Below are 27,407 nucleotides of genomic sequence, written 5' to 3'. Positions count from 1 at the left end.
TTTTTTTTTGTCTCAAAATATAAGTATGTTTCGAGCTTTACAGAATTCAATAATAAATTAAAAATTTATTTTATTCAATAATAATTTTTTAAAAAATACATCTTGTAATATAATTGGTTAAAAATAATTTTTAAAAAATTCAAGAAAATCACATGATTAAATTTAATTGAATCACAATTTTATTGAATGAAAAAAAAAAAAAAAAAAAAAAAAAAAAAAACTTCAACCTCCAAGCATGGAGTAAGAAGTAAAATCAAAGCGGACCAGAAATATTATTATTTGTGATTAAAAATTTATATGGTAATTTTTTAAATAAGTTTTTGAAATATTAAAATTATAAAAGAAATAAAAAATTAAAAAAAAAAAAAAAAGAAAAATCAACGGAGGAAAAGATGGGAGGGCGGCGGAGTAATGAATCACGCGAGAGTTTGTTAGGAGTCTCACATGATCCACGGAATCTCCTCCTGCCTCCCTTTTCTTTGATGACGACAACCTCCTTTTGTCTTTTTCTCCCTTTTTTTACCTTTTCTACTCTTCACTTTTTCTCTTTTTACATCCATGTCCCCTCCCTTTTTATTAATATTACATTAAATAAAATTGAATAAAGAAATAAAAGAGAGGGGCATATTTGTCCGAATAAAAACAACTCTCATGTATAATAATAATTGTCTTCTTCCTCCTCCCTCCATTAATTCCTGTTTTCCTCATCAACCCGTCTGAGTCGAATCACCACACGTGTCTCTGTTTCTTCACCATCAATGGGTTCTCCTTCTCCTCCCTCTCCACCTCCTCAAGGTCTCATGGAAGAAGAATACAGACACCTCAAGCCACTCATCGAAACCTACCACAAGTTCGAGCCCACACCAAACACATGCACATCGCTAATAACCCAACGCATTGACGCGCCGGCCGAGGCGGTTTGGCCTCTGGTTCGGAGCTTCGATAACCCACAGAAATACAAACACTTCGTGAAAAGCTGCAACATGCGAGGTGACGGCAGCGTCGGAAGCATACGAGATGTCACCGTCGTTTCGGGTCTCCCGGCTTCGACCAGCACTGAGCGACTCGAGATTCTGGATGACGACAAGCATATATTGAGCTTTCGGGTAGTCGGCGGCGAGCACAGACTGAATAATTATCGGTCAGTGACGTCGGTGAATGAGTTCAACAGTGGTGGGAAGCTCTACACTCTGGTTATCGAGTCTTATATTGTGGATATTCCAGAAGGAAACACCGGGGAAGATACGAAGATGTTTGTGGACACTGTTGTTAAGTTGAATCTTCAGAAGCTTGGAATTGTTGCTATGGGTAATTCTATGCATGGACATGATTAAGCACTTAATTAATCAATTAAATCAGGTCGAATATATGAATATTATTCTGTAATTAGTTCTATTAATTTTTAATTGCTCTCTCATCACTGGTTTTGGCAATGGCAAGCTGGATCTTTTGCTTTGTTTTTGGTAATTAGATATTATTTAGAGAGTCTGAATTGGTTCTGTATATTTTGCCTTATTTAGATTAATCATTAGATCTTATTTTAAAATTGTTAATTATCATTTTGTTTTCAATAAATTAATGATGTTTATGATGACCCACTCTGAAAGCAGTATATAAATTCAAATTATGCTCATTTAATATAATATAAATTAAAAAAAAAAAAGTGTAATATATATATATATATATATATATATATATATATTTGAATGAGAGTAATATTATAATTTTTTAGTCAAATCTACATTCAATTCAAGGTAGATATTTTCATCTATTTTTTTCCAAATTTAATAATAAAAGTCCAAAATTTTTAATACATTCAAAACTTTATACTTAATTTTAACTAAGATTAAACACTTACCATGAATTCATAAACTAAATTATTTTAATTGGATATGATGGTGTCAATTTACATTGTTCTTTACGTGTATAGATATTGATAAATTGTGTTTAAGTCAATAGATCTTATTATCGTGATTTCATCACAATTATATTAGTATTTCATAATATATCAGAAATTTATAATTTTTAAGCAGCTAATTATATAAGTTTTAATGCAACATTATCATAAAATAGTTCATAAGAATTTATTTAAAAATATAATTTAACACTAATAAGTATATTTACATTTACTACACACTACTATTAATATCAATGTCTAATCTATAAAGATGATTTTACCTTTCAACTTAATTGACTAAAGATAACTAGTAAAGGAATATGAAGATCCTAAAATCCTTTAAGGAGAATTTGTTTCCAAGATTTTGAAGTAATTTGTACCCGTTGAAGTTAAGAACCGTGTATTTTAAATTTTTACATAATCTTTATTGAGAAACTTTAAATAATTTAAGACAAACATAAAAACATGAGCAGTTCATGTACGTTTTATGACCCTAAGCTTGACACCATACTTGAAATTGAGAACTATTCCATATTCGAGTTCTATAGGGTTTTCCATGTTAGGTGAATGTCGAAAGACATAATTTCTATACAAATGTATGAGCAAGAGTTTTATTTCTTGTATGCTGAATTTTTGACCAATGCATGCTCGAGGGCCAATGCCGAAAGGGATAAATGCATAAGGATGTCTTTGTTTCTCTTCTTCGCAATTTGGATCAAATCTCTCCGGCTTGAACTTGTCTGGCTCTGGGAAGTTCTTGGGATCCTTTGCTAGGACTCCAGGCGCTAACCACACCCATGTTCCCTGCTTGTTGGCAACAATTAATCGGCCATAAAATATATGTATATACACAAACACACAACATATAAATCCACAAACCCTAATAACATTATTACCTTGGGGAGAAAGTAACCTCCAATTTCCACATCTTTTGATGTTTCTCTTGCAATTAGTGGAGACACCAAGTAAAACCTCATGGACTCTTTGATTACCTGTATTCAGACAAATCAATTTCATTCAAATTAGTGTAATGTAAATATTTAAAGTGAAGATGAAAAGACTTACCTGGTCAAGATAGGGAAAGTTGTATTGAAGATGGTGAAAAGTTGGCAACTTTTTATGGGGGCCAAAGCTATCAATTTCAGCAAGCAACTTCTTCTCAACTTCAGGATGTCCAGCAACTAAGTAGAGAACTGACGAGAGGGTGAACGACGTCGTTGCTGAGCCAGCCAAAAGGTGTTCATAAGTAACAGCGCTGATATAGTCTGGACTAAAAACATTCTTTGCCGCTGTCCCGGACTCCCTGGCTCTCAATATGAGAGATAAAAAGTCAACATTTGACCTTTTATCAATATCCTTCATTCTCTTTGTCACAATCTCATCTAGCTTCCTACTTATCTTTCTATTAGTTTGGTCAACTTTCCGGTCCATAGCGCCTGGTATTCTCTTAAGAATTTGCCTAAAAGGCTCTTGCAATATGGGAATTAGTAGGCCAAGAATGATGGAGAAAGATCCTGACAAGTCCATCTTTAACTGGGTTGTGGAGTAGATATGTTGATTTATAAAGCTTGATACTTCATGATCATCCACATTGTCATCTTGGTTAGTCTTTTTGTTGATTGATTCATCGATTGATTGGGGTTTTGAGAGCCCAAAGTTAACCCCGAAGGCTGCTCGGCCTATCACATCTGTTGCCAGTTTTAGAGACATGTTAGAAAAGTTGACATCTTGTTGAGACTCAAGATTTTGAGTTGCAGACTCGATGAATTCTTGCATGGTGGGAACTAGGCTAGCGAGGTGCGATGGTTGGTAAACTGAAACTATGGTGTTTCGCATAGTCGACCACCTTGCATCTCTGCAATTAGAATCTAGCACAGGTCAATGGATTAAGAAGCTATTAGAATCTGTGGTATCAGTAGAAATGTTTTGTTTATTGGAGTTAATGGTTCGTACCTTGTGAAGAAGAGACCTTTTTGATGAAGAGGAGAAGCTGAGATAGGTGAAGGGATGCTCCTGTTTGGAATATCTTTAAATTTTTTAATACCCACTTCTCTACATAACTCTGGATCTGCTACAATTATGAGTGGCTGTCTTCCCATGTGAAACCTTTAGTCCAGAAATACTATGAAATTAGCTAATATTGCATTAAACTATTCATTATTCTGTTTATAAACTGTGAATCATTAGTATCTAACTTTAGTCTAATAATTAATATACGAGAAATAAATAGTAATAATAATAATATTAGAATTAATATTAAGAAGAAAGGAAAGTGAGGAACCTGAAAATAGGACCATGTCTTTTGGCAAGAACTGAGAAAACATCAGGGCCATATTTTGCCATCAATGGAAGATGTCCGACCAGGGGGATAATGGGTGGGCCGGGAACTCTCCTGACTCCCCAGTAGGGTCCGTACAAGTACACCAATATCCCTGCAGCTACTGCAAGAATTGTGAAGAAGGTTGATACGGCGGGAGGCAGTGTCGTATTGAACCACCTTACGCCCATCAACATTTCAACCAAACCCATATCTCTCTTTGATCTTTTCCAAGATCCAGGGCAAGATCAGAGGCTGAGTATTTGGAGAGAAGAGAGATAAATTTAGAGGAGGTCTGCAACAATGGAGGAGAATGCTAGTATGATGTATGTTGTTTTATATATATGTATATATATATATATTATATTAATGCAGGAGGGAAGTGGGTGCTACACTACACCAGGAATCTTTTTGCCCACTTTGATTTTGTCGCTATATGAATCATAATCTTGCTGAAATAGATGCCTTTTCATCTTTTCTATCTTCTATTGTTTTCTTTTTTCTGCGAGTAATAATGTCTTCCTCCAATCTGCCATTTCTTAGAGAGTCTCAAGCACAAATTGGTCTTTAATCACATCCGTTGCTTCACCTTTCTAATTATGTTAGTTTAGAAAATAATATTAGTTTAGAATTTTTTAAGTTGCTTCATTTACAAAATTCCAAACTCATGTTGTTCTAGAAAACTCAAACACTGGTTCTCAAGTTCTTCTATTTTAAAAATATTAAGGATAATTGTAAAACGATTTAAACTATCAACAAAAACTCCAAAAATATCCAAGGAATAAGAAACTGCTTACTAATACTAATGAATACACTAATCATTATTTATTGTGTCTCGTGTGTTCTTATATCTTATGTTGAAAATATTATATTATTAGTGTACATGTAGCATATTTTCAAAATTAAATAGAAGATAATTGGAATATGATTCAAAATCCTCTACTAAGTTATCTTCCAAAACTCCGTCCAATCTGATAAAAAAAAATTTATCGTCTTCTCCTTGTCATGGTCATATGAAAGATCCAAGAATTCCTGTGGGAAAGAATCAGCATATGGATAACTCTCCAAACATATATATATATATATATATATTCATAAACCCTAAAAGAAAGTCACCATTTCAATGTAAATCCTAATGTTTTGTTTGGATAAACTTCAGTGATGATTAATTAATGTATAATAATGACAGTAATTGAATGGCAATAACACAGAATTAGAATGACAACATTTTTTTACGTTTGAATGATGGTATATTAATATATGTTAATAACATATTTTTGTTTGGATGATAGGATGGAATAATTGTATTTTCAACTAAATTATTAATTTATTCCTACATATTATATGTAATAGTAAATAATATAAAAAAAAATATGCAAAAAAAAATTATTTATCAATATAATTATATTTGTATTTAAATAAATAATTATTATACATAATCAATTTAAAATTTTATATTTAATAAAATAAATAATAATTATTTATATTATCACATTAATTTAATTATCACGATAAATATAAAATTAATTAAATTATATGAGAGTATAATAAAAAACAAATAGCATACTAATCAAATAACACCAATTTGATAGTTTAAAAATTTATCTCAAAATTTGTCAGTCAAATACTATTTGTTACCATTAGAAATTGAAATAAATACGATTTTCTTACGCCCGTGAAATACTATACATTAAAATTCTACCATTCACCGTAATCCAAACAGAGGGTAAAAGTTTTGCTTCATTCAATCAAAGCACTAAAAAAAACATGGTAGAAGAACTAAGCCCTTAATTAAAATTTCTCTCATACCAAAGTGGAACGGAACAAACAAATAAGATGGTTCAATAATGAATTGTTTTTATTCTTTTATATAGTTTATTATCATTTCAAAATGAATATATATGCTCTCATCATCAACAAGACACGGCAGTAAGCTTCTAGCTTTTACAATGGATCATGATCATTTATGTCTTTCATGAAATTGAGCAGAGACAGAAGTGAGATAAAGGGTGAGATCATTGAAAAAGAAAAAGTTGAATTCATTGAAGAAGAAAATCAAAGGGCAAGGACTCTTTCGTCCTTGATTCTTTTGCAATGATCAAAAGGTGTATTGAAAACTAAATTGTGCTCAAATTTCAGGATGTGATAGCCGGTGAAGTTTTCTGCTACTTACCAACTCTCTTTTCAAATTGAGATTTATGCTCATAGTTTACTTTTAATTCAATTTGAATAAATTGTATTAGTTTATACAAGTCCTGCAATTGAATAATAATCATATGCATCTGCTATTGCTAAAATCAACATTTTGTCCACTGATTTTGTTCGTGGAAGATCTTTTGATGGAAATCCTTCCATTAATTCATCTGCAGAGGCCAGAGCTAAAACTGTCTATGATTCCAATCCTTCTTCCATTGCTTCTGTATCTGTTTAAGGGCTTGCCTGCAAAATGCACCAGAGGAAGCAAAAGGATTACAAACTACCAGAATAGATTGAAAATTGCATCAAACAACACCAAGAACTTGAAAGAAGTTTATTATCATCAAGGATACAGAAGAACTGGAACATCTATCTAGTAGCCGCTCTTGAACTTTCACCATTTCCTGCTGGATCACAAACAATTTTCTTCCGTAAGTCCTACTAACCAAATACATGAAGCAACGTGACCAGAAAAAGCAAGACCCACATCTACATATTGTATGGATACATACCATTATGTGTGAAATTATAGAAGATGATAGCACTAGAGGATAATTTCAGAGATGTGTTTCACCATGGATTTGACCCCAGATAACCCATTTGATCAACAAGATGTTGCAAGTCATCATCACACCAATCCGTGGAATTGGGAAATTCTGATTCTCCATCGACTAAAGGTTCTACCTGCTCCTCTGGATTGCTACCAATTACATCTTCGATAATCAGTTCCTCCCAGATAGTGTCGTCCCCTGTATCACCAGGATCCTTCACATCACTACTCGATGGGTCGTCCATGGCGGCAGAGAATAATGTCTCAATAGTTTCCAATTCTTTTTCTTCTTCTTCTTCCTTTCCAGGGTAAATACCAGCAAGTGCTGCTTCTTCTAAACTCTCCACACTTGGGCTTGCAGTTAGTCTCCTTTTTCGTCCAACTGCAGCATCCTGCAACCTTCTTGCCTCTGTATTTTGTATAAATTGTTGGACAAAAGATGGATTCTTGAGAGCTTTTGCAAAGAAAGTCATGATCTGTTGCTGTCTTTTCTCTGTTCTTTGTAATCTATTCTCCATTTCCTCAACTTGGTCTCTTGAATTCTGCTGCTGTTTTCTTAATCTCACAATCTCTGTCATCAACACATTTCGATCTCTCTTTAAAATTTCAATCTCTCCTTCTAAACCAAACTGACCCAACTCAACACAAGCTCCTGCTGCTTGATATTCTGTACCGTGCGAGACATGTCTTCTCCTCTTAATGCTCTTCAATAGATGTCTCTGTCCTCCTAAAAACCCTTCATTGGCAAACTCCCAACGATCAGGATCAACCTTTCTAAAACCCTGCACCAACTTTTCCAAACTTCCTGTCAAGCTTTTAATCAAACAGCTGAAGTGCACTACATAAAAACGGATGAGAACTGCAAAAGAGAACTTACATATGTGTTAAGCTGGCGGATGAAGCTGGAGAAATTGTTGTGCTTGAAGTATCTAGGGAGAAGAGTGGAGGAGAATTTATGAGAGTCCCATACAATGAAGCTGTTTCGAGCTCTGCTCCAGGAAACAATGGAATCCGTGGATCGATCCTCAACCATATCAAATGTCTTTGTCAAGAAGGGAGGAGGACCAACATCGTGTAAACCCTGCATTGGCTGCGCAGAGAAGGTTGACGAAGATGAACATGATGATGATGGTGATGATGATGCAGCCGTTGTGTCTTCTTCCTTTACTTTCTGTCTCACTCTGTCCATGCAAATGCCTTCGGAGAACGTTCTGTATTTACAAAAACTGGGTTTTGTAGAGAGATTTTCCGGGGAAAAAGATTGACGCTTTGGGATTGTAATGTGTTGGATTTTGGTGGGTGGGGAGAGACAGAGAGATTAATATGACGGTGAATAAGAAAGTTCTAGAAAGATAAAAGATGGAGAGAGAGAGATTTCCGTCAAAATATCAGCCAATCTGCTTACAAGTTCTAGAAAGTTCTAGTTTTTGGGATAATTTATGGTGTTGTCTAGGTCACAGATGTTGCTGTGTTGTCTTCTGAACCGGTGGTTCAGATTTCGCCACGCCATCATATACGCGTACACTGAAACATACTAGTTTGAATCCAGATTGACGTTGCAAATTGAAAACAATTTTTAAATTAAATCGAAAATTTAATTAATTTTTTTTTTATATTTTAATAATTAAAAGAATTTTTATACTATTAACCATATAATTAATAATATTACTAACTCAGTGATGAATATATAAAATTTGAATTAACATCATCACATAGGTTGATATATAATTAATTATATATTGAGAGTCATAAGGAAGATTCAAAAGATATCTCATTAATTAAAGATTTATTCTTGTTTTCGAAATATATTATCTTATAGTAAAATAGAACTCCATTTAATTTTCAAATGAACTACAAAAATTTAAATTGAATTATGCAATTTACTGTCAATTTTTTAAAATCCTGATATTTGCACATTTGAATGATGAAAATATAAGATTTCAACGACAGTGCATCCAAATAATGTTCTACCATTATTTAAAGTTTCTTTATATCTACAAGAAAAGCTAAGCATGCAGATTTTGTTCTTAATTTGCACTTCACACTCTTAAAAAACATATTTCAATCAATACAACCAATATTTTATTCAGTAAAAGAGAATCTATATTATTAAATTATTTCTTCTTTTCATAGTTTTACATAGTTTTAAACAATAAAAAAAAAAAAAAAAAATCCTAGTAGTTAGAAAGAAATTGACATTTTCATGGCTTTGATCAATCAAAGAAATAAGAAAAGCCAATTTCAAAAAAATGTGATAAAAAGGGTCCTTAAGTCAGATTTATGCAGCTGATTCTGATCTCCGCCTGGGTGGTATCCGAAGCCAAATCTTCATCGTATCGTACGCAGTGAATCCAATTGCCACAGAAGGAACAATCTGGAAAACAACATTGATAATCAAAAGTCATCAGTCAACAAAATTGAAGGACAGACACAGTGGTTTGCTACTTTCAATCTAAAAGCACATAACTAAATGGATGACAAACCTATACAAGTCAAGCTCTACAAAAAAAAGGGTACAATCACCACACAACATAAACCAAGTTTTCCAAATTATGAACTTTGCTTTCCAAGAATGTTTCTATGAGATGACAAAGAAGAACAGTATCAAGAAGCATGAAGGCTTAACCAACTAACATTTTATATAGTATCAATAAGTCCCGAGCCACAGTCTCCACATCTAATTTACATAAGAAACCAGGTTCCTTCTTCCTCTTTACTACATCCACAATAATCATTGGTCACAAGCACAAAGGTGTCGAATATCCGTCTACCCTCTGTAAAAGCGAGATTCACCAACACTGCCAATAACCTTGTTGAGTTGTATACACAGCCAGTAAGATTAACTAGCCTAAACTACTTCACATTATAGATGTCTTGCACCTCTGAGATAACCATAAAGGTAGCACTAAGGCTCCTTAAAAATTTTTCATTGTGAAAAAATTCCCTAAAGAACTGAAGGATATCCCCCTTGAAAAGATTCCAACTGTATCATCTAAAAGCCTTTGGAGATTCCATCGGGACCCAAGGCCTTCCCCATTACAGGTGAATAAGAAGATTGTGACCTCGTTAGACTCCCTTTCTACCCAATTTCTATTCTCTAGGAATAGCTCAAAGAAACTTAAACCATCAAGGTTGGGATGCCAAGCCAAACGATTCAAACAGAGATTCGTAAAATGCTCTCTAACAGCTTTTTTAGCCGTCATCAAGAGAACACACCTGACCACAAATAAATAAGTACAGTTAGATCTTCCATGGAAACTAGCAAGTCCATGAAGAACCCCGTGCTAAAGTCACCTTCTTTGATCAACTTGGCCCTTGATTTTTGCTTCCTAAAGATTCTCATATAATCATGAGATTAGAAAGCTCCAACTTCTTCAAGCTTCACTCATCCTTCTCCTCCTGAGATAAACCAATATCAGATTCCTTCTTATACCCAAGGAATTGTACCATTCATTGCAAGTCCTTTTTTGGCATATATGATACCTGCATGCTCCTTGCTCTGATGGTTCAACTGAGATTTTAGGTGTTGCAATTTCTTGGCTACTCTGAAATTGGTAAAAACATCCACCATCCTACCTAGTCATGAGTGCATCATATAATCAACACCACCCCCACCTCATCCCAGCAAGTCTCTCAAGTGAACACCATTTCTCTTTTTCTTTTCCTTTTTTTCCCAATTCTATTACCACAACAGATTAGGATCTTATTCTTACACATCTAAAGCCATTTGTGTCAGTGCCTGAACCCTCAACCTCTAAGTGAGGTGAGAAGACACCAACCAACTTAACTAGAGTTGGTCTGTCAACAGATACAAGTTTTAATAGAAAACAATAGTGCCAAATGGAGACTGGAAAAATATATCTCAAGCCGCCCTTGAGATTTGTTTAGTCATGGAGATGATCTTTATATTACAGTGACGTAATTACATGTCATTGCATAAATTTACAGAACAAATTTAAATAGGCACAGACAAAAATGAAGCTCTTGAAAATGAACATAGCTAAGCAACATATCATAACTACCTTGATATAATTAATGCTCAGCCCAGCAAATAGCTGACGCCATCCCTGATTACGGACAATAGTGGTAAGCCCCTCAATTGTGTTTCTGTATCTCACACTGCCTTGAGTTGAAGGTTGCAGATTTTCAACCTGTAAACACCAGGTCAGTATAATTCCTGTTACAACATCAAGCTAACACAAAAAATATGTTGAAACTGTATAAGATGTGATTGTAAACTTGACAGATTAACCACATAATGATCCATAGGCTTGGAATTAGTCGTCCTGTATGTAAATAGCATATTAATGGGTGAGCATAAATACATATATGCTTGGAACAAATTAATTCCAAAAGGAATGTAGAATTTATCTACAAGTCAAAAATATTTCATACTTAGAATTTGAGTATTTATCTACAAGTCATAGAAACTGAATGAAAATATTTTGTAAATGAATCCTATTTTATCTTTTGTGGAACTAAATTGTTTCGAACATAGTGTAAAGGTTTATACAGCACTTGCAGTCCAGAACAAGATGGACTTCAGCAACCCCAATCTTCACTTAAAGAGGAAGCAAAATTGATAGTTTGATGCTTTACATAGCACTACACAGATAAACAGTAAAAGAGAGAACAACAGAAAATTTATAGTTACCTGCATTTGTCTCCTAACTACATCTAATGGATAGGTAAAGGTTTGCCCAAATAACCCTGCAAGGCCTCCACAAGAAAGACGCATCAAAATGGACTTTTGATGTTCTTCAGGAACATGCCTCTTCAATTCCTCATATATATAGAACTTTAGGCCAGCATAAGGAAGAATTCCAGTGAGTGTTGGACCTGCATGAAGAAACACGGTTAGGACCCGATCTTTGTTATCCTTCAGCCAGTGAGCACCAAAATCTATAAATTTGTAAGTGCATACACACCTATGCCCCGATATAGTGCACGTGCTCCTCCTTCTTTGTATACATTTAAGAGTGTACCACTTATGCCACTGTATGGAGGTCGAGGATAAATACTTTTCAATTGGCAACCAAAAGTTCCTCTAGTGCCCCCGATCTATAGAACCATTAAACACTAGTGAGAAAGGGTACTTGGATCAAATCACAAATAATTGGATTTTTGGACTATCCCTTACAAAAATTTAAAGAACATGAAGATTCCTTCAAGAAAAATATACTTCTGAAAGGCAAAGTTTAGTAATTACCTCAACATTTATTCCTGCTCCAAATCCAGTTAAATTTAAATCTAAAATCTACCCAAACGCAAATCCCGCAGTCTCTCATCTCTCAAACAACCTTGGTGAATTAACCGAGAAACCTATACACTACCAAAGATTTGTCCCTATTCCTAAAACAGAAGTTTGAATAGCCTATGAATTTGTTGACATACAGAGAATAAACTTATAAAGCCACCATTACCTAGCAAAGAAACCAGCAGAGTTAGTGCAAACAATTTACCTGATAAGCAAGTTTAGCTCGAGCCAAATCCAAAGGATATGTGCATAGAACTGCTGTTCCTCCAGCAACTGAACCAGCCAATAGATCGACCACAGGCCCTGATCCTAAAGAAGAGTAGTTATTCAGAATCCAATTGCGATACTGCTCATATGTCATGAAATGTAATGCTGCATAAGGAATGATCCGGATAACACTAGCTCCATTCCCTCTAAAAAAAATCAGTAACCATATATTAGTAACTTTGTAACAGAAGTACCTTTGTACAGAATGGGTCAACTAATTGCATACTTACTTATAAAACCCAAGAACACCTTCATACTTGAGTAACTTCCTTAAGGATTGATAAACCCCAAGAGATTGAAACCCTTCAGTTCTTGTCTGCAAAATGAAAAGGTGAGGGAGAGAGAGAGAGAGAGACAAAGAGAGAGAGAGTTGGGAAAACAAATATGGTATCAAACATTAATCATTAGCTCTCAAGAACATAGCAGAAAAGAACATATCAAGCAAGCACGTAAAATGCATCATTTATGAGCAATCCCAGTAGCACTCCGTTGTTTTATTTTTTATTTAGTGAAAAACCCAAAAGGGTAGTTCAGAAAAATGCATTCTGGAAAAAAAAATTATTTTAAAGAATGAATAGTGGTAAACAATCAAGAACCAAGAAAAGAGAAAAAAAAACAAGGAGCTGTTTAGTTTTTTTATTTTTGGAAATAACTTAAAATGTGTTTACTTTGATCAAAACTGAAAATGTTTTGTATGAAATTTTATTTTTCGGTTGTATAGAATGTTGAAGACACAAATTTTGTGTTTTCCATCTCAAAGTACAGAAGTTATGCAATTCCATATATATCCTAACAGTCCAAGCACCCAACCTCTACCTTACATCGTCCTCCTTATATTTGTTTTTGGTGTAAAATTGTTTACAAAATAACTTTATTCACCAAAGTTTTATGTTTAACTTTACCTCATTTCATCAACTTTCTCTTACCATTTCATGTACCATTATATCTTACATCATCGTTTCTTTATAATTTTAATTTATACTAACCACCACTTCCTCTCTTTCAACAATCCAAGTCAGCTCATGTAATCTTTATTAGTTCTTCAATAACTTTTATTTTTTTTCAATATTTTATTTTATTTTTCTAATTTCTTCTTAAAAAATTATTTTGACTTCATCTTAAAATATAAACTGATATTTTGAATTATTAGTATTGTCATTGTTATTATCATCATTGTTGTTTTCAACCAATTAAATAAGTCACTTATCATTAAAAATCATAAAGATAAATTATAAACATAATTTTTAATATACATGTTTATGTGTATTTACATCTTATAACCATATATTGATCTAAGCTTATCATCTCCCCAGATAAGCGCTGAACCTCATTAGGACCAATGACAAGACTATTAGGCCGGAACACGCAAGAAGCGCCATGTGTCCTTCAGCACAAATGACCTAACTCACTTGTTCTACCAGATGCAAACCACCACGCAATTGCTTCATCTTCCTATGCAACTATCTCACTGACATATATTTAGAAGGTAATGCGGGAACTAATGACCATGCAAGACATTCCACACAGAACCTTGTGAAGGCAACAAGCATTCTCAATACCTACCTAAACAGGAGTCTCCTTACATGTTGGTGTCAAAGCCACTCAAACAAGTTAGACCAATATTCCTATTCAACAAACTCCTTACACAACGATGTCTCTCTCCTCACTTATTGGATCTCTCAAAACTTCCTCCCAACAAGCTATGTGTCTCTCCAAGAATTCCCTTATAAATACTCTTACATTCTAAGGCACAGATATTGATTCTGTTACTCCTGTACAGAACTTTTACTATCTCCATTGAATATTACCAACTTTAACATTGAAGGATTGTTGCCTGAAGAACTGCCTAGCATGTTAAGGATCATTGAACTTCACACTAGCATTTATTATTATTATTATTATTATTGGTATAGAAGAGTACTTTTTAAGAATAGAAATTGTATCTAAATGTTTTACTAATAAGTGATGTTGAAATTTTATTGAAAATTAAAGAAGTAGTTGTTTATCTACATATTTAATTATCATATATAATAAATTTAAATGCACATGATATTAATTTGAGTGTTATTTGATAAAAAAAATAATGTATTTTCAAAACTAAATTTATTTTCCAATTTTCTATCTGTAAAAGCCATTTTTACGACTTAGCAACTAAACACATTTTCCAAAAAAATCAAAAGCAGAAAGAAAATTTATAATCTAGAACTAAGCAATTACTTATTCTTTCATAATGCACCAGTCTCAGAATATATATTCTCTAGACTATCTATGAGCGAATGAAACAGTGTCCATATTAATATTCACTCAGGCGACATCATGACTAGTACATCAAAAGTATCCTAAAAAGAAAACTACGTACAACAAATGAAATATTCGTAAAATGTTGCATAAGCAAATGCAGAGAAATAGAATTGTTTACCTGTAAGAGTATTTTTATCCGTTCCAAGGGTGCGACAGCAGTCTTAGCAAAGGCCCCAGCAGCCCCTCCAGCAATGAGCTCCTTAACATAAATAGGCAAAGAATCAACATACGAAATCTCTCTTTTCGTTGAACCATCAACAAGTCCCGCCACGTTTGGTGACAAGGTAGATCCTTGTGAAGAACCCATCTATAAATACTGACCTCAAACCCCGATTCCACTATAAACAAACTCTGTTAATTCAAGGAATTAGGACTATCCACCTTGTAGCTTAAACAACTCTTTAGTCCATCTCTCTCTCGGAATAGAAAACGAAAAGACCTTTTGTTCGAGAGGAAAATCCTGTAGCCTGAGAACATCCAGAGATAAATTGGGCAAATTCACAAGCTTAACTGCTTCCTTGACAACACCAAGATACATCCACAGATATAGAGAATTAGCAGACTACGAAGATGGATAATCCAAAACCACCTCAAATTATAACAATGTTTTACATAAATCTAACCCAAATGATGCGAAATCTGGGATAAGATCCACATATAGAAAAAAAAGATTCAATCAAAATTCAAAACCAAATAAAATCCACGTCAAATTGTGGATACCGAATTTTAGGTGGAGCCGTGGATTGAGAGGTCAAAGAAGGAGAAGAAAAAACCTATAGGGAGTTTTACATTGATGAAGGCGATTTTCTCTGAAAGAGGACGACCATGACGTACCCGTTCTCTTTGGTGAGGGAAGGAAGAAATCCCTCGTAAGAAGCGTTTGAAATGGAGACCAATTCTAGAAGCGTGAGCTGGTGCAACTGTCGTTGGATTAATCTCCCTGCTCCCATGTGAATCTCGCTGTTCTTCAGATACTTGGCCACGTGATCCTTCTTTTTCGTATTTGAGATTTTCCTAATTTTAGAATTATTCCTATGGAGGGTTGGCGATGGATTCCAACGCAATCGCTGCGATTAGTTTCGGGTCAAATTTAGAAGCGGCAAAATTTTCTATAAATTTTTAATATTAATTAAATATATTTTTCACTTTCTTAAATATAATATATTTATATATTCAGATGGATTATAATTTTAGAAATTAATTATATAATAAATAAATTATAGTTAATTAAAAATTAATTTTTATTTTTATTCTTATAAATTTAAATAAATAATTATTGTACTTATTTATAAAGTTATTTTTATATTTAAAATGATAAAAATAATTTTAAAAATACAGAGAATGTGGTTAATTTTTTAATTTTAAAAAAATAAATTTGGACAGTTCTTGGATCATTTTTGCCCTTATAATGGGAATTACTATTGCCGGTAAGCTGCATATTTTGTTATGTTCTTTGTTCGAGCTATTGTGCATGAGTTGATGTGATGTTCTCTTTTTGGCTAACATGGTCTACAATTTGAAATTTCTTAATGTTGTGGTTGCATTTTTGCGTCGATTTTATATTTTTATATTGATATATCGTTGTAAGTTATATCATTACAAGTTTAAAGCTATATTGATGTGTCACTTTGAGTTGATTGGTCTGAAAATTGTTGATGTGTTTATGCTACTACGTTCATGTTGTAAAGACTTGAAACTTAAATAAAAATAAGGTCATAAATTAAATGTAGAAGTGTATAATAACGTTAGGATTTATATTCCTTACACATAAATTATCATGTACAATAGGATTATAGAAATGTTTCTTTCACAGCAGTTCATAAAAAAAATGTAATAACATATGAAAATGGTAAATAAATATTGTAGAGATGTTAACCTCCACTAGCTCTTGATAAGATCTGGGATGACACCTACTAACAGCCCTCCTGTTAATTAGGATCAGGATCTTGATCTTTTTTATCTGAAATTGTTAATAGGGGAGGGGGTGAGATATACTAGTACAATAAGAATATGACACTATTTACTGATACAAAAATTAAAGGTTAGTAAAAATCATAAAAATAATCGATGGAGCTCTTAATTTTAGTAAATTCATTTATCATAAGGAAAATTATTTATCGCATACTTACCGTTGCAAGATTTTCAAAATTGATCTATAGAGACAATAACTCAAATAACATTATGATCTTATATTTAAGTGAGTAAGAATAACAACTTTCCCTTTTTATTTGCTTACTGGTATCTCTGAGGGTCCATAAGAATGTCCCGCTACGCGTGAACCTAAATCTAAATTTGTCAACTAACCGGTCATCCCATATCCCGTCCGGTATGAGTACCAAAAATATCATATATCGATACCCCATCCGGTATAAGGTAATGTTCGCGGTAGGATTTTCTATGTAACCAGTTCGTCCACCATCTCTCAGAATATCCAGTAAGACAATCATTTATTAATTTACATAACTAAGTAATTTCTCATTTGTATATTAATTTCAAATTTCACAAATCAACAGTAAACCATGCAAGACAAGTGATATATGCATAAAGTAAACATAACTGAATTATTTAATCATTCTAATATATTATTATATATTTAAAAATATAAAATTAAATAACTAGTTAGACATGACAAATAAATAACTAACAGGTTTTGTCTTCATTAGTGACCTGTAATTATTCTCAAAGTTTTCTAAATTTCACAAAATACCATATTATTAATTATTGAGCTTCAATTTCATAACAGGGAATAGGGTGAGAGATTCTTATCCGAATTAATATCTGAAACACCGAATTTTCTACTGCGCCTACTGGCGGGCCTCGGATTTTTTGAATTTTTCTGCGGAGATTAAACACACTTCACGTACCTAAAAATACCCCAAAAATCCTTTCTGGCCACTTTCGGGATTCCAACACGGCGGTGCGATGACACCCCCACCCGCAGCGACGGTTTGCCTCAGCCTAGTCGTTTTCGATCGATTTTGGCCGACTTTATACATATCTCTGCGAAAAAACATGTTAGGGGGTCTCGATTGGGCAAAAAAATTAGAAAATGAAAACTTACCGATGGTGGAGTTTTCCGGGTGTGGCGGCTCCGCTGGCTCACCTTCGTGGCTGGGATTTTTTCTTCAGTTAACTTGTAGAAAATAAAACAGTGAACACAACGATAGAAAAATCACACGAAACAAAAAATGGGAATGGGCTTATCGGAGGAGGTTGCGAGTTTTGCCCGTGACGGCTCTACTGGGCTTTGCCCACAGTTTCTATCTCATTCGCTGTTTGTTTTGCTCTGATATGGCGACAAGGGTGCTCGAAATCAAATTCCAAGCGGGTAAGAGAATTTTTACCTTTTTTGGCTTTCAGATGTAGCTTCGGTGCGGCAGGGTCGGTGGTCGGCTCTCTTCTCCAGCGTCTAGTTCTTATTCTCGGGCGGGAGGCTTATAGCTAGGGTTTAGTTTTAGTGTGATGCGAAATATTTATACTCATATCGCATTAATCTGGATCGTTCATTATGTTTGATCTCAACTGTTTGATCGCTCCTAAGGAAGAAACAAATCTGGGTCATTCATCACGTTTGATCTCGACCATCCGATCGCGCCTAAAGGGAAAATGGATCCTGGCCATCCACACGTGTGGAATCGCTTCTGGGTCATGCGATCGTAGGGCACGTGGGTTGCCAGCGTGGCGTCCTACGTGACACTGAGTTAGCGTGCCTTGCCACGCGGCTCGCTCCGATTCGTTAAGACTGCTGACTAAGCAGTTCTACGTGGTCAAATATTTTTTATTTGCATTCTGACTTCTAGTTTTTTATTTTTCTTTTAAAAACACCCTATGAACCCAAATTTTTACCTTTTTTTTTTCAAAATTGTTTTCAATTTTATCCCTAACCTATTTTTTTACATTTTAAAATGTTAAAATTAATCTCGGGCCAAATTTTGGGTCTGGGTATTATAACTCTCCCATCCTTAAAAGAAATTTGATCCCTCAAATTTGTTTCTCTCTCACTTAATCAAAAAGTTAGGGATACTGGACTCTAAAGTCTGATTCTAGCTCCCATGTAGTCTCTCTGCGTGTGTGATTCTGTCATAGGATCTTAATAAAGAGAATTTCTCATTTACGGAGTACTATATTCTTTTGGTCTACAATGCCCACTAGTACCTCCTCATAGGACAGATCCTCCTTGAGTGAAAGGGGCCCGTGAGCTAAGATGTGAAAGGGGTCCGAATTGTACTTACTTAGCATGGACACATGAAAAATATTATGAACTCTAGATAGTTTTGGAGGTAATGCTAGTCTGAAGACAGCGGTACCAATTCTGTCTAAGATCTCAAATGGCCCAATAAACCGGAGATTTAGTTTCCATCGCTTGCCAAACCTACTGATTCCCTTGAAATGGGTGACATTGAGGAACACTCGATCATCTTTTTCAAATTCCAAATCTCTCCTTCTAGTATCCACATAACTCTTTTGTCTGCTCTGAGTCGTCTGAATGTTCTTTCTGATCTTAACTATTTTGGTTGTAGTCTCCTCCACAAAATCTTGACCAAATAATTTTCTCTCACTCACCTCCTCCCAACAGATCGACAATCTGCATGGACGACCATATATCGCCTCATACGGAGCCATGTTGATACTTGTTTGGTAGCTGTTATTGTATGCAAACTCTATTAGAGGTAACACAGGCTCTGAGCATATCCTTAAATATGCGGATCATCCTTTTTAATTGTCCATTGGTCTGATAGTGGAATGCAGTAGTAAGAGACAATTTCGTTCTCATGCCTTGCTGAAAACTAGAGCAGAACTGAGAAGTGAATCTGGGGTCCCTATTGGATACTATTGTCATCGGTACTCCATGTAACCTGACTATCTCCAGTATATACATTCTTGCTAGCTTATTCAAGGGGTCTGTTATCTTGATGGCCAAGAAGTGAGAAGATTTGGTGAGCCGATTAATAATTACCCAAATGGCATCATATCCCGAGCGTGCCCTAGCTAATCTTGTCACAAAATTCATTGTGATGTGTTCCTACTTCCACTATAGAATTAGTAATGGTTGAAGTAGTCCGTCTGGGCGTTGATATTCTGTCTTGACCTGCTGACACACTAGACACTTAGAAACAAAGTCGGCTACCTCTCTTGTCATCTCGTTCTACCAAAACTGGAGTCGCATACTTTGATATATTTTAATACTTTCAGGATGTTTGACAAACTTTGAGCTATGAGCCTCTGTCATAATATCTATTTACACCTCACTGTTATATGGAACACACACCCTGTCTTGAAATCTGAGTAATCCATCGGCAGAGACTCGATGTTCTGAATTTACTTCATGTTCTACATCTTTTCTGAGAGCTAATAGGGGGGAATCGGCGAACTGAGCTTTTTTTATTCTCTAGATCAATTCAGGTTGAATAGTAAGATGGGCCAACCATGTAACTCTTTTCAAGTCCTGAAGTCGTATCTATTGTGCGACCCTTATTACCCTGCATTTTGAAACTATTAGATAAGTTAACATACTTGTACTTTTTCTATTGAGTGCGTCGGTTATCACATTGCCCTTACCCGGGTGATACAAAATATTGCAATCATAGTCCTTGAGGAGTTTTATCCATCGTCTCTGATGCATGTTGAAATCCTTTTAAACGAATATGTGTTTTAAGGTCTTATGGTCGATATAGATCTGAAAAGTCTTTCTATACAAGTAATAACGCTAAGTCTTCAAGGTGTGAATAATCGCGACAAGTTCTAAGTCGTAACTGGGGTAGTTTTTTCCATGACTCTTCAACTGCCTGAACCCATAGGTTATGACCTTCTCATGCTGCATTAGAACACAACCTACCCCTAGGTAGGAGGTATCACTATAAACTATGTATCTACCTATCCCACTCGGCAAGACCAACACAAGTGCAGTAGTCAACCGCTTCTTTAGTTCTGAAAAGCTCTTTTCATAGTCCTCGTTCCACTCAAGTTTGACGTTTTTCTTTGTGAGTCGGGTCAAAGGTGCAGTTAGGCTAGAAAATTCTTCTACAAACCTGTGGTAATAACCTGTCATTCCCATAAAGGTACGAATCTCTTTGATCGATGTCAATTTCTTCCAATCAAGCACTGCATCAACTTTTTCGGGGTTTACTGATACTTTATCCCTTGATATGATGTGCCCAATGAAGGTAGTATGTTCGAATCAGAATCTACACTTACTAAACTTTGCATACAATTTTTTTTCTCTGAGAACCTGCAAAATCTGAGTCAGATGGTGAGCATGTTCCTCTCTACTTTTTGAATAAATCAAGATATCATTGATAAATACAATGATGAACTGATCCAGAAATTGTCTGAAAACCCTGTTCATCAAATCCATAAAGATGGCTGGTGCGTTGGTTAGTATAAATGGCATGACCAATAACTCATAGTATTCGTACCTGATTCAAAAAACTGTTTTGAGAATGTCCTTTGCCTTGATCTTTACTTGATAGTAAATTGAACGCAGGTCTATTTTGGAGAAGATCTGGGCACCCTGTAACTGATCTAAAAGATTATCGATCCTGAAGGGGGGTACTTGTTCTTGATCATGACCACGTTCACTCTGTTTTAGTCAATAAATAACCTTAACGTCCCATTACCCTTCCTTGTAAATATGACTCCAACACCCAAAGGGGACACACTATGTCAGATGAACCCACTATCCTGCAATTCATTGATCTGTTTCCTTAACTTTTTAATCTCAACACGGCTCATGCGGTAAGGGGCAATCGAGATAGACTGGGTGCCTGGTTAAAGATTTATTATGAAATCAACTTCTCTATCCACTGGCAGTTTGGATAGTTCATTAGCAAATACATTCGGGAAGTCTCGGACTACTGGAATCTCTTGAATGTAAATTTTTTTATTAGGTTTATCTAGTTAGAGAAAACAGCCAAGCTAAACCACTTTGTATTAGGAAAATTACCATGAGGAATGATGTTTAAAATTTTTATTAATTTGTAAATGACTCTTCATTAGGAGGGATTGAATACAAGTTTCTTATAAAAATAATCTACGGTGGCGTAATACACCGCTAGCTAGTTCATTCCTAGGATTACATCAAAGTCTCCAGTGTCAATCTTTATCAGGTCCATACTCAATTTTTTATCTGCTATATCTATGATACAATCTCTGTATATACCCTCCTTTAATAGTATCATACTCTTAGGAGTAGACACAAATAACATAGAATTAAGTCTTTCAGGTAATACATTCAAATTTGATGAGAAACATGTGAGACAAATGAATGTGAGGCACCAGTATCAATCAAAACATGTGTAAGATGATTACAGATAGTGTACGTACCCTATATCAAGTCTGGGCTGACTTCTGCATCTTACTGAGTGAGGTTGTAAGCTCTACCCTGAATATAAGGTTTGGTTTGGTTTTGATTCCTTAGGCACTCTCTCGTGTAGTGCTAGGCACTCCCACATATATGGTAAGTATTGTTGAAGCGATAGTAAGGTCAGTCCCTATGATTTTTACCATAGTACTACTAAGTTCTACCGCGTTCTGTTACCAGAATCTGAGGATAAGCCTGAGTTACTGGCCTAGATCTCTTGTTCTGCTGAACAGTTGTAGTGGGTGCTGGTTTACAGTGTGAAATTAGGGGCCTGAGGTTCCCCATTACTGGAGGAAAAATGTGAAGATTCCTCTCCACTACCTGTGCCTTGGCCAGAACGGTTGAGTAAGTACTTAGTTCGAACACATACAACTGTTGTCTAATATCAGGATAGGAGCCCCACTCAAACTTCCTTACCTTTCTACCTTCATCTATCATGCTCTCAAGGGAATACCAGCCCAAATTTAGGAACTTTCGGGTATACTCTGACATAGTTATATCACCCTAGATTAGGTGTGCAAACTCCATTTTCTTCAGATGTTGGAGGTGCTCTGGGAGGTACTTTGGATTGAAGGCCATCAAGAATTGTTCTCAAGTGACTGGAACGGGCAAGGTGGCATGCTTGAGCTGCCACCAGCGACCTGCTTCTTCCACAAACATGTAAGTGGCAAGTATAACTCTCTGTTCGGGGACCATCCCAAGAGTCTTGAAAGCCTTCTTTGTCTCAGCTAACCAGTACTCAGCATCTTCAAAGGAGGATACTTCTGCAAAAGTAGATGGGTCTAGTCTTTTGTACCTCTCAATGTAGGCTAAGTCCATCATGGGTGAAATTGGGTCCCATGGAAGAGGGACTGGATTGTGTTGGAGAGGAACCAGATGGCCCTGTGGTGGTACTGGATGATACGGTGGAGGCACCGGATTGTACTATAGTGGTGTCAGGTGATGTAGTGGGGGCACCGCACTATACTGTGGTGGTGTCGGATGGTACTATGGAAGAGCAAAGTTGTACTAGGGTGGCTTAGGATTCTCCCGCTGCAGGGTTGGCTCAAATTACAGCAGCGGATGAGGGTCAGGTAGCTCACTTCTTTCCTCTGGGACCTGCTAAGCAACAATGAGTCTGTCCAAAATTTTAAATAGTTGGTCAACATCCTCTCAAAAGGAACCCTCCCGAGCTGTTCGGTTTAGTGGAGGTCTTTCTCTTCTCATCTATCTGTACCTATATTTCACAATGAATTGTTGAACGATAATTCATTTTTTTGGTTTTTCCTTGGGTCTTTATGTAAGGAATGGTTCCGAAGAACGCGACTCTGATACCAACTGTAAAGACCCAGAAGTTAAATAGAAATAAGGTCATAAATTAAATGTGAAAGCGTATAATAACATTAGAGTTTACATTCCTTACACATAAATTAGCATGCCCAATATGGCTACAGAAATATCTCTTTTACAGCGATTCATAAAAAAAACGTAATAACATATGAAAACAGTAAATAAATATTATAGGGAGGTTAACCTCCACTAGTTCTTGATAGGATCCGGGAGAACACCTACTCACAGCCCTCCTGCTGATCAGGATCTAGATCTTGATTTTTTTGATATGAAATGGTTAATAAGGGATGAAGTGAGGTATACTAGCCCAATAAGAATATCACACTACTCACCGATACAGAAGCTGAAGGTTGGTAAAAATTATAAAAACAACCAATAGAGCTCTTAATTTAAGTAAATTTATTTATCATAAAGAAAACCATTTATTACATACTTGCCGTTGCAAGATTTCCAAAATTGATTCGTAGAGACAATAACTCAAATAACATTATGATCTTATATTCAAATAAGAAATAACAACAATTTTTCCTTTTTATTTGCTTACTGTTATCCCTGGGTTCTATAGGAATGTCCCACTATGCGTGCACCTAATATCTAAATTTATCAACTAACCGGCCGTCCTCATACCCCGTCTGGTGTGAACACCAAAAATATCATCCCTCGATACCCTGGTTCGTATGAGGGTGAATCGGATCGTCTACATACCTCGTCCGGTATTAACACCAAAAATACCATTCCTCGATACCCCGTTCGATATGAGATAATGTTCACGGTAGGATTTTCTATGTACCCGGTCATCCACCATCTCCCAAGATATCCAGTAAGACAATCATTCATTAATTCACATAACCAAGCAATGTTTAATTTGCATATTAATTTTAAATTTCACAAATCAACCTTAAATCACTTAAGACAAGTGATATATACATCAAGAAAGCACAAATGAATTATTTAACTATTCCAATATATTATCATGTATTTAAAGCTGTAAAATTAAATAATCAGTTAAATATGACAAATAAATAATTAACTGATTCCGGCTCCATTAGTGATCTGTATTTATTCTAATTTTTTTTTTAAATTTCACAAAATACTATATTATTGATTATTGAGCTTTAATTCCATAACAGAACATAAGGTAAGGGCTTCTTTCCTGAATCAGTGTAGAAATACTGAACTTTCTACTGCACCTACTGGCGGTACTCAGATTTCCTAAATTATCATGTGGAGATTAAACACACTTCACATACCAAAAAATATCCCAAAAATCTAAAATCGGTGTTAAAAATACTCTTTGCCTAATTTTGAAATTCTGGCACGACGAAACCGCCATGCTCCGGTGACGGCACCACCGCCCGCGACAATAATTTATCTCGATCTGGTTGTTTTTGACCGACTTTATACATATCGCTACGAAAAAACACGTTAAGGGGCTTAAGTTAGCCAAAAAAAAAATAAGAAAACAGAAACTTACCAGTGGTGGAGTTTTCCGGGTGCGGCGGCTCCGTCGGCTCACCTTTGCGGTTTGAATTTCTTCTTTGTTCAACTTGTAGAAAACAGAACGGTGAACACAATGATGAAAAAATTGCACAAAACATGAAACGAGAAAGGACTCATCGGAGGAGGTTGTGAGTTTTGTCCACGACGGCTTTGCTAGGCTTTCTCCACAGTTTCTGGCTCATTCGTTGTTCGTTTTGCTCGATATGGCCACAGGGGTGCTCGGAATTGAATTCTGAACATGTAAGAGAATTTTTACCTTTTTTGGCGGTCAGAGGTGGTTTTGGTGCGACAGGGTCGGCGGTCGGCTCCTTTTCTCTATCATCTGGTTCTTTTTCTTCGGTAGGAGGCTTACAGTTAGAGTTCGGATTTAGGGTGATGTGAACTATTTCTACTCATCTCACATTAATCTAGGTCGTTCATCGCGTTTAATCTCGACCTTTCGATCGCCCTTAACCAGAAAATGAATCTAGATCTTTCATCGCGTTTGATCTCAATTGTCTGATTACGACTAAGAAAGAAACGGATCCAGACCGTCCACGCACACGGGATCCCTTCTGGGCCATCCGATCATAGGGCATGCGGATCGCCATTGTGGTCTGTAACACCCAACATTTGCTTTTATTTTTGGTTTTATTTTTTTTAAATATAGTTATTTATTTATTTATTTATTTATTTTGTTTTAATTTAATAAAAAAATGGGTAAAAATTTTTAAGGATTAAATTAAAAATAATTTTGGAAAAAATGAGTGAAAATTTGGGTTCTGGAGATATTTTTGAATGAATAATCAGAAATCGAGAGTCAAAACACAATTTAAAAAAATGGTACCACGTCAGATGCCTGGTCAGCAGCTCCAACCAACCAAGACGCGCCAAGTGATAGAGGCGTTGACGTGGGAGGCCATGCGGGGGGGAGCCACGTGGGCAATCTGCATGCGGGCGATCGAACGGCTGAGTTCCGTTCCCGCATGCACGGACGGCTCAGATTGAAATCGTGCACGGACGGTCCAGATTGAATCGCGCATGGACGGTCCAGATTTAATCGCGCACAGACGATTTAGATTGAATCGCGATGAACGATCTAGATTTACTCCCTATTTAATCGTGATCGGATGGTTCAAATCAAAAGCAGATGGGTATAAATAATCTCATCTGCACCCAAACCCTAACCATAGCCGCCAGAACCCCTAGCCGAATAAGACAACCCAGTCGCTGGGGAGCCGACCGCCGCCACCCGTCGCCGCACCAAAGTAATTTTTGACTGCCAAACGAGATAAAAAATTTACTTTTTGCTCATAATTTAATTTTAAACACACCCATGATAAAATCGGAGCAAAAGGACTAGTCGATTGACTAGAAAATGCTGGCAAAGCCCGGAGGCGGCGCCGCAGGGTATTTTGAAAAAAGCCTCTGATGGGGCCCTTCCTAATTCCCATTCGATGTGATTTTTCCACCGTTGTGATCATTGTTTCCTTCTTTACAGGTTGACTGGAGTGAAACACCTAACAGCAACGTGAGCCGGAGGAGCCGCCGCACCATAGAGCCCCGTCGCCGGTAAGTTTCGATTTTCTATGTTTTTTCAGCTAATCGAGGGCTGTAAGTGTATGTTCTTGCAGGAACTGATGCAAATTTGGCTGAATTCGACCGAAAACTACCAACCCGAAGTGGATCGTCGCTGCAAGCAGCAGCACCGTCGCCGTAGCATGAAGGAGTCGCCGTACCGGATTTTTAAAATTGGCTGAGTACGCCCCGGGATTGATTTTTGGGTTATTTAGGACATTTGTAGGTACCGTAAGAGCGTTTCAGTTCCCGAAGAGAAATTCAGAGAACCTAAGAATCGCTCATAAGCGCAGTAAACTATTTAGTTTTTCGACATCAAACCAAGTAAGGACCCTCACCCTATTTCCTATCATAGATTTAAAGTTTGAATAAATGATAATATGGTCTTTGTAAAAATTAAATAGATATGCATAATTAATTACGGGTTGCTAATGGAGCTCGAAATCAGATATTATTCTATATTAATTTCTGTTGATTTATTTTATAGTTTAAAAGTATGATGGTATCTGGTTTATCTATTTTATGGTTTTAAATGCATGTATTACTGCCTTACTTGGCCACTGTGTGATTTTGAGAATTAAGATATGATTGCATTACTAGATGCATGGTCATTTATTTATGTGATTATGTTTGATTTGGTAACGGAGACTAAGGAACAATAAAAAATGGGTGTGATCAAATAAACAGATAAGAAGACTGCTTCACTAGATATCTTGGGAGATAGTGGACGGATCGGGTTCATAGGGAACCCTACCGTGAATGTTGTCTCATATCGGACGGGGTATGGAGACTTTGTCATTTGGCACTCATACCGAACGGGGTATGGGGATGGCCGCTTTACCTCATACCAGACGGGGTATTGAGGTTTAATGTCTT

General features: G+C 35.8%; 4 protein-coding genes across 6 annotated transcripts; 1 reads left to right on the top strand and 3 right to left on the bottom strand.

Moving 5' to 3' along the window:
* The first annotated feature begins 637 nt into the window (after nucleotides 1-637).
* Nucleotides 638-1,596, top strand: PYL2 (PYR1-like 2). Its single transcript, XM_088208238.1, has one exon. The coding sequence runs from the start codon at nucleotides 759-761 to the stop codon at nucleotides 1,332-1,334; it is 576 nt and encodes a 191-aa protein (XP_088064364.1). The 5' UTR covers nucleotides 638-758; the 3' UTR covers nucleotides 1,335-1,596.
* Nucleotides 1,597-2,298: 702 nt separating this feature from the next.
* On the bottom strand, nucleotides 2,299-4,549 carry CYP711A1 (cytochrome P450, family 711, subfamily A, polypeptide 1). Its single transcript, XM_022052021.2, has 5 exons — nucleotides 4,179-4,549; nucleotides 3,851-4,003; nucleotides 2,963-3,752; nucleotides 2,794-2,889; nucleotides 2,299-2,701 (listed from the first exon to the last, which is right to left on the bottom strand). The coding sequence occupies exons 1-5, from the start codon at nucleotides 4,424-4,426 to the stop codon at nucleotides 2,372-2,374; spliced, it is 1,617 nt and encodes a 538-aa protein (XP_021907713.1). The 5' UTR covers nucleotides 4,427-4,549; the 3' UTR covers nucleotides 2,299-2,371.
* Nucleotides 4,550-6,422: 1,873 nt separating this feature from the next.
* Nucleotides 6,423-8,281, bottom strand: HSFA2 (heat shock transcription factor A2). Of its 3 annotated transcripts, none has more exons than XM_022051919.2 (3): nucleotides 7,838-8,281; nucleotides 6,923-7,751; nucleotides 6,423-6,817 (listed from the first exon to the last, which is right to left on the bottom strand). In XM_022051919.2, exons 1-2 carry the CDS (start codon nucleotides 8,147-8,149, stop codon nucleotides 6,981-6,983), a joined length of 1,083 nt encoding a protein of 360 aa, XP_021907611.1. In that variant the 5' UTR covers nucleotides 8,150-8,281; the 3' UTR covers nucleotides 6,423-6,817; nucleotides 6,923-6,980. The 3 variants fall into 3 exon arrangements, with proteins under 3 accessions (XP_021907611.1, XP_021907612.1, XP_021907613.1); XM_022051920.2 differs by having other exon boundaries at nucleotides 6,423-6,814; nucleotides 7,838-8,280; XM_022051921.2 differs by having other exon boundaries at nucleotides 6,923-7,742; nucleotides 7,838-8,279.
* A 738-nt stretch (nucleotides 8,282-9,019) lies between these two features.
* On the bottom strand, nucleotides 9,020-15,854 carry LOC110821943 (Mitochondrial substrate carrier family protein). The gene is made up of 7 exons (XM_088207851.1): nucleotides 14,904-15,854; nucleotides 12,715-12,800; nucleotides 12,423-12,630; nucleotides 11,889-12,021; nucleotides 11,615-11,799; nucleotides 10,983-11,111; nucleotides 9,020-9,334 (listed from the first exon to the last, which is right to left on the bottom strand). The coding sequence occupies exons 1-7, from the start codon at nucleotides 15,090-15,092 to the stop codon at nucleotides 9,239-9,241; spliced, it is 1,026 nt and encodes a 341-aa protein (XP_088063977.1). The 5' UTR covers nucleotides 15,093-15,854; the 3' UTR covers nucleotides 9,020-9,238.
* Nucleotides 15,855-27,407: the final 11,553 nt, after the last annotated feature.

Source organism: Carica papaya, chromosome 7 (assembly GCF_054855325.1).
Source record: "Carica papaya isolate Zhongbai chromosome 7, ASM5485532v1, whole genome shotgun sequence".
NCBI lineage: Eukaryota > Viridiplantae > Streptophyta > Magnoliopsida > Brassicales > Caricaceae > Carica > Carica papaya.
Note: the sequence above shows the minus strand (reverse complement) of the source record. Positions and strands in the feature narration are given on the sequence as shown.